We start from the raw sequence: 12,653 nt of genomic DNA on the forward strand, positions 1-12,653 counted from the left end.
CAACATGAAACTGTGCATTATCCACCTGTAACTTGCCAGGACGAGCGTCCTTTTATTAACGTATTCATCCTAGAAAAAAAAGAAACACCACGTCAGTAGAAGACTTACCTTGGGTAGCGAAGCAGGACCCGGAACCTCGATAATTTTATAAATAGCGACGAAGGGGATCATGATCATGGAGGAGCCAGCCATAAGCCAACCTATGACATCTGTCCACCAGGGGAAGGCTTCTGGGTCGGAGGCAGACAGCGGTTTGTAGTTGATGAGGCCATACACAATGATGATCTGCGGGCAGGTGTTGGGGTCACGGGCAGCTCTTAGGAGTAGCCAAACATGTTTAACAGGTGTTTAACAGGATCGTCAGGTTCCTGTTAACCTGTTTAGCTAAACAGGTTTAACAGGATCGTCATGTTTAACAGGTGTTACAATACATACAGAAATTACAATAGCGTGATACATCAAATGAGCAAATCCACAAGGTCCGTGATGCTACAACCGGCAGTAGCACTCCCGGTTGCAATTGTTTTGACCATGTCGGGGCGCAATCGACTAAGGCGCGTCTGGGATCATCCCGGACGTAGGTTCGAACCCTCATCACGGCCCTTGTAGAGTTGTTCTTTAACAGGTGTTGTTTGCAGGTGAAGTTTTCTTTCATGGTGGTCGCGGGTAAATGTGTTTACACTCGTAGGGATGTGTTGTGTATATGAGGTGATGGGGTGAGGCAGGGTTCCCTGATGACTGTAGATGGATTAAGAAGTGTGCTGATGAGTGTAAGTGGGGATATGGGAGATGTGTTGATGAGTGTTATTGGGTGTGCTGATGGGTGTAGGTGGGTGTGGCAGGTGGGCTGATGAGTATGAGTGATTATGGGAACCTGTTTCTCTTTAAGACTACATGTGTGGAGTGATACCATATTTATAAACGAGTGGCGCAATGCCATTTGAAAGAGTGCCAGTCGTCCTCCACAACTCACTCCGATAAACGCAGGTGCGCAGAATTTGAGGCAGGTCCTCCAGTAGATGCCTGGGGCGAAGCCTATCATCTCCCGGATGTCCTCTTGCAGCCTTTCTATGCCTGTGGAGGGGATGGCTAGGGGTTAGTTACAACTCATCGCTGCTTCCTCACACGTAATATGTTCTTTGGTTCAACTTTTAAGTCACAATATGTGATATTTCTTGAATTAGGAAGGCTAGGTAAACTCTTCCCATATCTTTGACATTTGTTTTTGTTGATATGCAACGCTTAGCTTTGTTGGTACCTTAATTGCGAATGGTATCTTTATACGGCTTAGAAATTTACCTCCCAGAAATGATTGCCTCCTGAAATGATTGTATTTACAGCAACTAATTATGGTCAGACGTACATAAATGGACTGTTGGGCCCAAAAAGGTTCACGTTTTGTATTTTTCAATTAGCTCATACATTTCTCATAACATGAAAGAGTAAGTAAAGAACCTAACCTAACCTGTCCAAGCATTCCTAGGCGAAATACACGCTATCTTTAATTTAGTTTGTAAAACAACTTTTCATACACAATCATTCCACAGGCAGCTAACAAAACATAAATGCATTAAGCAGATGAAGTGTCATAATAAAGTGGCTGAAAAATGTTGACCAAACCACACACTAGAAATTAAAGAGACGACAAGGGCATTTATTGCCCTTGCTTCCTTCTTCTCTTCACAATCGACTTGATCAAATAGTCTAGGACGGACCGAAACGTCGTCGTATTTTCAATTTCTAGTGTGTGGTTTGGTCAACATAAATGCAGGACACCACGAGCATGGCGCTCATCCTGTAACTACACTTAGGTAATTACACACACACACACACACACACACACACACACACACACACACACACACACACACACACACACACACACATGATAAAATTTAGGCTGGGACAACGACATTCACCACTATCTTAGCGTCCCTTTGTTTCGCTCGTATATTTATTTAGCTAGGTACTCTCTAGTATTTCTTCCTTCTGTTCCTCTCTCGCTCTCTCTTCTCCTGATATATATTCCAGCAGCTTTTCTAATAAACCAGTTAATGAGGGAAATTTTGGGGTGTGCGTATATCCCCCTCTGGCGTTTATTTGCTTCAATATGATGTTAGGGGGGTGACCGCGGACCCAGCCATGCGTCACTGAAGTTAAACCTCCTTCCAGTATATCAGAGAACCTTTACTCCCTCCCCCCACACACTCCCTCTCTCCTTCCCGCCCTCCCTCCCCACACACTCCTTCTCTCCTTCCTTCCCTCCCTTCATATCTCCGTCTCTCTCTCCCCTCTCGTTCCTTTTCTCCCTCTCAACTATTGTACTCCGCTAGCTGGCCAGATCTCTTTTGTGTTTTATTTTAGTACCTGAGTTTCATCATTTGTTAACTGAATTATGTTACAATCTCCCGTGGATTAGATTTTCTTGCTGCTATTGATTACATCTTATCTTCTCAACCCAGCATCCACACGCTGTTTTGCCTATAGCTATCAATGACGCTAGAGTTTCTGCCTGAATGCGTGATCCCAGAATTTTTGCCCGAATGCGTGATACCACAGTTTCTTCCCGCATCCGTGATTGCGGATTTCTCCCCGCTCTCCCCTCACTCTTTCTGGTAGACGGGGCAGGAAGAGGAGTTTGTCCTATCTGGTACATATCGACCTCCCACTCCCCACCCATTGTCATAGCGCCACCATTCTCTCTCTCTCCCTCACTCTTACCATTTTATTCCTTACGGAAATTTTTTGGGGGTCTTAGTTTGGTTTCCTTTTTCGTTTGTGATTAACTTATAATGTTTCAGCCAGCCGCTGTTTTTATGTTTGTTGATGGTGTTACCTAGTTGTACCTAAGTACTTGTGTCTCCTGGAAGCGAGTTTCAACTCTTGGGACCCTCCTCGTTACTCTCGGTAATCCCTCTGATCTTGTTATCTTTTTATATTTGTTATTAAATCTGGACGTAGTTATCATCCACCACCTTGTTGACGACTTGCACCAATTAAGAGAGGCAACGGCCTTTGGCTGGCGTCAGCAAGACGTCATAAGTGACGTCACTAGCAAAACATCACTGCTTCCTACGTGACGTCGCCAAGAAATGAGAAAAAAATTATTTTCCCTGACAAAGTCTAAAACTCAACTCTCTCTCTCTCTCTCTCTCTCTCTCTCTCTCTCTCTCTCTCTCTCTCTCTCTCTCTCTCTCTCTCTCTCTCTCTCTCTCTCTCTCTCTCTCTCTCTCTCTTTCTCTCTCTCTCTCTCTCTCTCTCTCTCTCTCTCTCTCTCTCTCTCTCTCTCTCTCTCTCTCTCTCTCTCTCTCTCTCTCTCTCTCTCTCTGTCTCTCTCTGTCTCTCTGTCTCTCTGTCTCTCTGTCTCACTGTCTCTCTGTCTCTCTCTGTCTCTCTCTGTCTCTCTCTGTCTCTCTCTCTCTCTCTCTCTCTCTCTCTCTCTCTCTCTCTCTCTCTCTCTCTCTCTCTCTCTCTCTCTCTCTCTCTCTCTCTCTCTCTGTACAGCATTTGGCAGTTCCCCGGGTTGGCAGAATGACATATTATTATGCGTGTTGCCAAATACAACTCTACGCACATACTCACCATAAATCCAGGAGACCGCTATGGCTTCACAAAACACCGCGAACAGAATAGAGTAGCCAGCAGCGTAGCGGTCCAGCACGGAGAACACATAGAATCCGCCCTGAGGGAACATTACTGTTAGTAAACCAAACCTAAGGAGATGTTGGTATTATTAAACCCGCCCTAAAGGGATATTACTGTTAGTAAACCAGTCCTGTGGGGACAATACTGTTAGTAACCCAATCTGAGGGGACATTACTGTCAGTAAACCCGTTCTGAGGGGACATTACTGTTAGTAAACCCGTTCTGAGGGGACATTTCTGTTACTAAACCCGTTCTGAGGGGTTACTAAACCCGTCCACCCACCTGTCTACACCACCACCACCCACTTGTCTACACCACCACCCACCTGTCTACACCACCACTACCCACCTGTCTACACCACCACCACCCACCTGTCTACACCACCACTACCCACCTGTCTACACCACCACCACCCACCTGTGTGCAGCAGGTGAGCCCGACTAAGAAGTCGACGGTGAAGAGGACAGCGACGAAGACCTTGCGGTTACGGCCGATGACGGGGAACTCATCGCTGAGGGCGGTGATGACGGCCTCCGACCCCCCGAACTGTGGACGGAGCCCGGGCATCACCCGTCACTGGCATGACCAACTTTCGCTTGCAACAACACCTTATTGCAAATTCAAATTACACAACACTTATATGTATACGAGTCTGCAAGCTCCAAATGTGTTGAGTAGACGTGTTGATTGAAATATTCCTATGCTCAATCATGTATTCATACTGATGTTTATTATGTATGAATTAACTCACAAGTAAATATACATTATGGACAACCTAGAAATTACCAATTAGGACTCTTCTAAACCTAAAATATGTTTCTTTCCCATGATTGGGGAGGGGGGGGGCAGGAAGCATATCAAGGTTCATTTAGACCTACCAATGACCTTGCCCAGGATGCAACCCTCGTCGATTTACTTCCGGGTACCTATTTTTACTACCATCAGAACAGTGACACTGGGTGGAAGGAAATACCTCACTTGAGACTCGCATAAGCACTTCTTTAACCTGCAATTACCATCATTTGAATTCTACATAAGCCCCACCCACTGCTCTCTAAGACACCACCTGCCTCTTCACATTCCCTCACCCAACCCCCATGAAGCCAACGCCAGAGCTACTGACGGAGGAGTCGAGGCCCAGAGTGAGAAGCATCATGAAGAAGATGATGGCCCAGAAGGTGGAGCCGGGCATGGTGGCGATGGCCTCGGGGTACACGACGAAGACCAGGCCAGGGCCCTCGTCCACGACCTCGTTGATGGGCTTGCCGCTCTTGTGGCTCATGTACCCCAACACAGAGAAAATGACGAACCCGGACACGAAGCTGGTGCAGCAGTTGATTAGGCTGGTGGCCATGGCGTCCCTGGAAGGGGAAGAGGAGGTGTGTGTAGGTGACAGACAGGGAGGGATTGGTAGCATGTTTGTGTGTGTGTGTGTGTGTGTGTGAGAGAGAGAGAGAGAGAGAGAGAGAGAGAGAGAGAGAGAGAGAGAGAGAGAGAGAGAGAGAGAGAGAGAGAGAGAGAGAGAGAGAGAGAGAGAGAGAGAGAGAGAGAGAGAGAGAGAGAGAGAGGGAGAGGGGGGGGGAAGAGGGTGTGTGTGTGTGTGTGTGTAAATCTAAAATAAAATCACACGTAATTTACAATATATACCTTTACTTCAACTAGTTTCAACATTACAGACAATGTTTCTTTGTACACACACAAACCGTATTACCAGAGAAGCTCTATGCTGTTAAAACTTGACCAATGGGAATAGACTACAGTTGATTATGGGATCAAACTGGCCAAACCACCTACATTTGCTATTAAATCTGATCAAATTACGTTCACGAGGATCACGGGGTCTGTTCAGACTATTTGTGAATGTAAGGGCTACTGAATCTGATCACACCAAGTACTTTGATCTGATCACATCAGGTATTTTGATCTGATCGGACTAGTTATTTGAGCTTCCTAACTGGAAAAGCTACTTAGGCTACCTGATCTAATTAGCTAGGGCCCCCTTGACCAGACCAACTTCTTGGGCTAAATAACCAGACGAACTACTATACTGTTTGACCTGAAGAGATTAACTGTACGGTTTACTGGACATGATAAGACCAACTACAAAGAATTAAACAGACTTGTAGACGTTATTATGGAACTTGTTGTAGGAGGCGAAGGCGAGGAGCACCCCAAAGCCTGGTCCCAGACTGAAGAATATCTGTGTGGCAGCGTCAACCCACACCTGTAGGAGAGCGAGAGGAACATCTTAGATATCTTAGACACCGCTGACACTCTCTAAGACACCTTGCATCTTAGAGTGTCAGCGAGACATGTTAAACACCTGTGGCACTAGATAGGTGCAAGTTAATGGGCAGAAAGGTACGCTAACATCCGAAACACATGTGGAAGGGTAAATCGATAAGGTGTTTATATTCATGGAGGTGTGGGATGATGATAACAGTTAGTAAATGATGCAGGTGTCTACCGCTGTACTGACGGGATTAATGTACACCTGTGGCCAATAATTAATGCGTAGGTTGTGCTCATATAAACAGCGAGTCGCTACATTACCAGGGCAACGAAGGTAGAAATCCATAAACAATATATATATATATATATATATATATATATATATATATATATATATATATATATATATATATATATATATATATATATATATATACATACATACATAAATACTCAACTGGAAACAAAAATTGAAATGTGATTTTAAGTAATTACTTCACTTTACTACATAAATTTATTTTATAAACATCTTCTTGTGCCTAAGCATGATTAAACAGATTCCATTTACTTTGAATCTAAAAATTTACGTGATCTACGCGATCTCGGAATCCGCAGTTGGTTTATTAAACAAAGGAAGTTGATCGCTGTATAAATAAATCAGTCGGGCGGGGTTGAAAGTACATAATCAGATCCTAATCCTGCAAACGTTCATCACACACTGTACTTCAGCAGCGAAGTCTCTAGCACTCTTTGACCGGCTTTATTGATAATTTTACCACTTGGGCATTTTCCATGAGTTTTGGCGCCAGAAGGTGCCGGCCCGGCGGGTGGCCAGCACCCCCACAGGTACCGCATTCACACTTCTTTTTATCTGAATTTTTCTAAAGGACGCCATTGACGCTTCTGGTCTCAACCAGAATTCAGTGGAATCATATTTTTTTTATATTTTGAGTATATTTTGATTATTTTGAATATTCTAAAGGTAAGAAAGGACACAGGGTGTTCAGAAGATGGGCCCGCCACCGGGGATCGCGCGCGCGGGAACGGCCCTAATTGGTGACTCCATTTCCCCCGCCTCCTATTGAGGTCCAGCCGTCTGTTACCGATGCCTCCTCGGGGGAACATTTTGAATCTTATCATCATCTTTTAGAGATAAACCACATTTAAGTCCACGCATGATGCGCTTTCAGAGTATTGCTATTATTGTAAAGCATATTGTTATACTGCTTTCAAACATGATATAGAAATAGCACTATCGATCTTAAAAGTTTGTTGCGGTTTTAATAAATTAACCATTATTGTATTTGAATAATTTACTTTCGGCATTGATTTGTGATGAATCAGTGGTACTAAAAAATATTAGATGGGAAAACGTAAAGGATAGATCAAATGTTGTTTTGTTGCTGAGGTTAAGTGTGACCTTAAAATGTGTATTTAAACACATATTGCTAGCCATTTTATGTGTTTACACGTACGGTGCCAATTATGGAAAATCGATAGGATACATATCGTAAATGTGAGATGTATAGACTAATATATATATATATATATATATATATATATATATATATATATATATATATATATATATATATATATATATATATATATATATATATATAATATAAATGTCAAGATATTTGCAGAGCTCATGAAGCCTACATTATGATCAACATGTTTACGGCTGCCCTGAAGCATAAATACTTAGTTCACTCAACCCGTGTTACAAGAAGCTGATTTTGACAGTTTTTCTAATATTCCTTGTCACCATTTATGCGGTTTGTTGGATGGGCAGTCAGAAAAAAACGGGTAACTAGTTTGCGAAATACAGTTATATGTAGGCTCGAGGCTTGTTAATTCGCCTCGTTTATCCGACCGTGTCCGTGTCCGTGTCCCACAGTCCGAACACGGGAGTTATTACCAAAATCCATATGGCCAAACTCTCCTCATTACGAATTAATACACTCTCTTAATTGGACGCCAATAAATGATTTTTGTTAATCTGCATTTTTTCGAGAAGCCTTGTCAAATTAATTATTTTCAAAGATTAGCAGAAAAGGAATGAAGAATAGCATGTTATAAAAATATTATTTAAAATTAAATAGCCGATGTAAATATGACCAGACCGTTGATATCGGCCACAGCTGTTTCTGTGCTCGCTCTTAACGAATAGGAACTGGAGAATGCGGCACACACACGTACTGGTCTGGTGCACCTGACTCCAGTTGTGACCAGGGGCCAGATTCACGAAGCATTTACGCAAGTACTTACGAACCTGTACATCTTTCCTCAATCTTTGACGGCTTTGGTTACATTTATTAAACAGTTTACAAGCATGAAAACCTCTCAGTCAACTGTGGTAATTGTTATAAACAGCTTCCTGGTGCTTTGGAGCTCATTAACTGTTTAATAAGTGTAACCAAAGCCGTCAAAAATTGAGGAAAGATGTACACGTTCGTAAGTGCGTGCGTAACTGCTTCGTGAATCTCGCCCCAGGGCAAGATGGTCCGAGTGAGCACACCTGTGAGCAACTTATAGGTATAATACAGCATATGAAGAAGACAACTGAGTTAGAAAAGGTTCTCAGAGTAGGGAACTCGTCAAGCATCTCACCGGAGGTACACATCAACACGATAACATCATCGTCATGCACAAAACTAACGGATAAAGGTGGAGGCTTCAGGAGCCTGGACTCCTGAAGCCTCCCCAGCACGGTGCTGGGGAGGAGTGTCACTCCCAGCTCGGTGCAGGGGAGGAGGGGGTGGAGTGTCACCCCTTTCAAAGGGCTTGAGATCACCGCGGGACAACCGGCTGTATAAGAAGCCTCCGTCACAGCCTCACGTTCACCTGCTCCTGCTGAACAATGCTTTACTACACAAACAAAAGATGTGGCTCCGTCTACCACAAGCCCCCCCCCCCACGGTCTACCACAAGGGCCCCCCCTTCACCGTCTACCACAAGCCTCCCCCCCCCCCATCACCACGTACCACAGGGACACCTCATATTAGGCTTATCGAGAGAGCCCTCTCTCCCATTCCATAGCTTAAGGTCCGCGTGGTCACTCAACCATTCACTAGCCACACTGGTGGCTGTTGTAATCAGTGCCGTATACCACCCAGGTGGGTCCTGTAGCACAGTGGTCTACGTTCTCGACTCATAATCGAGGGACCCGGATTCGATCCCCCGGGGTGAAGACAGCAATGGTTAGGAACGCTCCTTTCACCTGATGTTTCTGTTCACATTAAATAGGTACCCGGGAGTAAGGGCAGAGCTGTTGTCGGCTTCATCCTGGGAAAGATCAGTAGTTGGATCGAGTAGAGGGACCATATACGGCTTCCTGTCCCCCTACAACAGGAGTTATACTGGTATACATACCACACACATATTTCTATACATATTGTATACATTTGTTATACTTGAGAGAGGAAATAATACGCCACTTCCTTGATTTGCACCTAATTTCGTTTCTCTCCCCCCCCCTCCCCCCCCACCGAGGATGATAAGCAGGTGAAGGCTCACAGACCAATCAGGCGGCCGTAATTATGTGACCTGGTTATCATTGGTTCTCACAGTATCGTCGTCGCTGACTTTACGGAAAATATATAGCTATGTGACTTGAGTTGAGTTGGTGTGGTTAGTCATTGTTCACGGCCAGTTGTTGTGGTGGTGCTTGCTGTGGTGGTGCTTGGAGTGGTGGTGTAGACTAAGTTTAAATGGCATTTTATTGATATGGATTATTATTTTTATTATTATTATTAAATAATTTAAATTTTGTTATCTGTGATGTTACGTTCTCTCTCTCTCTCTCTCTCTCTCTCTCTCTCTCTCTCTCTCTCTCTCTCTCTCTCTCTCTCTCTCTCTCTCATTCTTTAACGTAATATTAAATTTTCTACCTCCTCCCCTCATCTGATAATGAGGGGAGGAGGTATTTAACAATAACATTATCATCTGATAATGTTATTGTTTACGCTGTGATTTCCAATCCCATTCCGTACCAATCCACCGACGATGCCCTCGACCAATCCCACCTCGACCCAATCCTCAGCCCCCGCCCTCAACCAATCCCACCTCGACCCAATCCTCAACCCGCGCCCTCGACCAATTAGCCAAGTTCCCCCGACCCGCGATTAAGGCCAATCCTACCGTTCCTAATCCGTATTCCCAGGTTGCATCTCCCCCCCCCCCTCCCTCCCCCCCCCCCCACATTCCGGATCACATTCCTCTTTTCCGAGGATGTCTGTAGACAGCCGGTTGAGAAGGCTTCGTATATCATGAACGCCGGTTACGGTGAATATATTACTGTAATTACCACGTATTTGTATTATTGTCCTGGGTAGTTATTGACGTGGTAATTAACTTTCCAGAACGACCTTGACTGTTGTTAAATTTAAATTGTTAAATTTTGCTCCGAGGGCAGCGGGCAGCGCTGCCCTCGGAGCAACGCTGGGCAGCGCTCGGGCAGCGGGCAGCGCTACCTTTTTATTGGGCAGCGCCATTCGTCTTGTGAGTAGACACACCGCCATAGTGACAGTATTGGGCAGCGTCACTCATCATGTGAGTGGACACACCGCCATAGTGACAGTATTGGGCAGCGTCACTCATCTTGTGAGTGGACACACCGCCATAGTGACAGTATTGGGCAGCGCCACTCATCATGTGAGTGGACACACCGCCATAGTGACAGTATTGGGCAGCGCCACTCATCATGTGAGTGGACACACCGCCATAGTGACAGTATTGGGCAGCGCCACTCATCATGTGAGTGGACACACCGCCATAGTGACAGTATTGGGCAGCGCCACTCATCATGTGAGTGGACACACCGCCATAGTGACAGTATTGGGCAGCGCCACTCATCATGTGAGTGGACACACCGCCATAGTGACAGTATTGGGCAGCGCCACTCATCCTGTGAGTGGACACACCGCCATAGTGACAGTATTGGGCACCGCCACTCATCCTGTGAGTGGACACACCGCCATAGCAACATGTAAACACTCCCCAAAAGGAAGAAAACCCGCTGGGTTGTTCATCCTGTCACTTGTACCCAGACACAGCTGGGACTTTGACTGTTGCTGTATTGACCGCTGTTGTTATTGTATTGACCGATGCTTTTGTATTGACCGCTGTTGTTCTGTTGACCGCTGTTGTTCTGTTGACCGCTGTTGTTGTATTGAGCGATGTATTGATCTCGCTTAACTGCATAAATTTGTTCAGTCGCATGATAAACTTAACATTTAATGACTGACAAATTTGCTTTGTCGGATGTTCGTTGATAAACGCTTATTGACTGTGATGAGTGGCACTCTAGTTTATACGGGTGGTAGTTTATATGGCTGGTAGTTTATATGGCTGGTCGTTTATATGGCTGGTAGTTTATATGGCTGGTAGTTTATATGGCTGGTAGTTTATATGGCTGGTAGTTTATATGGCTGGTAGTTTATATGGCTGGTAGTTTATACGGATGGTAGTTTATATGGCTGGTAGTTTATATGGCTGGTAGTTTATACGGATGGTAGTTTATACGGATGGTAGTTTATATGGATGGTAGTTTATACGGATGGTAGTTTATACGGATGGTAGTTTATATGGATGGTAGTTTATACGGATGGTAGTTTATATGGCTGGTAGTTTATATGGATGGTAGTTTATATGGCTGGTAGTTTATATGGATGGTAGTTTATACGGATGGTAGTTTATACGGATGGTCTCTGTGGGTCAAGTTCCATGTGTGTTGATAGCCGTCGTTCGATACCCTGCAAACACACAGTGTAACGGTCCCTGTGATTCTTTGTTACAACTTGCAATAAAGTTGTTACAACTTGCAATAAAGTTGTTACAGCTTGTTATACCGTTTTTATGACGTATTAGAAGGTAGTTACAACTTGTTAGGTGTTAAAACGTGTTCGAACGACGTAGCGACGTTGTAGTTTCGTAAGAATGAAGGTAACTGTAGAAGGCCTATTGGCCCATACGATGCAGCTCCTATTTATATATCCACCCAATCTCCTTCATATATATGTCTGACCTACGCTTGAAACAATCAAGGGGATCCTTCTCGTTCTATGAGTTTCATCGTGTGTTTGACGGGGTAAATCTAGCATCGTCATTACCGAGTATACGTTTAAGTGAGAGTTTATTTGAGTAAAGTACAGTTCAGGAAGGATGTTATTTAAGTTTATATGTGACAAAGTAACTGGTTAGAGTTACTTTGTTATGGTACAGTGTCTATGGTACATTGAGGTGTCTCTATGGTACACTGTGAGGTGTCTATGGTACATTGAGGTGTCTCTATGGTACACTGTAAGGTGTCTATGGTACACTGAGGTGTCTCTATGGTACACTGTGAGGTGTCTTTGGTACATTGAGGTGTCTATGGTACAATGTGAGGTGTCTATGGTACATTGAGGTGTGTCTATGGTACATTGAGGTGTGTCTATGGTACACTGTAAGGTATCTATGGTACATTGAGGTGTCTCTATGGTACACTGTAAGGTGTCTATGGTACATTGAGGTGTCTCTATGATACACTGTAAGGTGTCTATGGTACATTGAGGTGTCTATGGTACAATGTGAGGTGTCTATGGTACAATGTGAGGTGTGTCTATGGTACAATGTGAGCTGTCCCTGTGGTACACTGACGGTGTCCACTCAGGGGGCCTGTGGACACGATGCCTTAGCGGGCTTATCCCTGGAAATCCAGTTTTAAAATGTGGTGTTGCGGAAGTGGTGGACGCCTCCACACTCGCCTCGGGGAGACTACTAGAGATTTTTTA

General features: G+C 44.4%; 1 protein-coding gene across 1 annotated transcript in view; it reads right to left on the minus strand.

The window, feature by feature from the left end:
- LOC138362711 (sodium-dependent dopamine transporter-like) overlaps positions 1–12,653 on the minus strand; it is a gene marked incomplete at its 5' end in the record, with an annotated part of 34,401 nt that overhangs the window by 6,694 nt on the left and 15,054 nt on the right. The window contains 6 exon segments of the mRNA XM_069321218.1: positions 109–285; positions 974–1,074; positions 3,583–3,682; positions 4,063–4,191; positions 4,769–5,006; positions 5,766–5,869. Coding sequence (XP_069177319.1) covers positions 109–285; positions 974–1,074; positions 3,583–3,682; positions 4,063–4,191; positions 4,769–5,006; positions 5,766–5,869 — 849 coding nt within the window.

The sequence above is a fragment of the Procambarus clarkii genome, chromosome 9 (assembly GCF_040958095.1).
Source record: "Procambarus clarkii isolate CNS0578487 chromosome 9, FALCON_Pclarkii_2.0, whole genome shotgun sequence".
Lineage (NCBI taxonomy): Eukaryota > Metazoa > Arthropoda > Malacostraca > Decapoda > Cambaridae > Procambarus > Procambarus clarkii.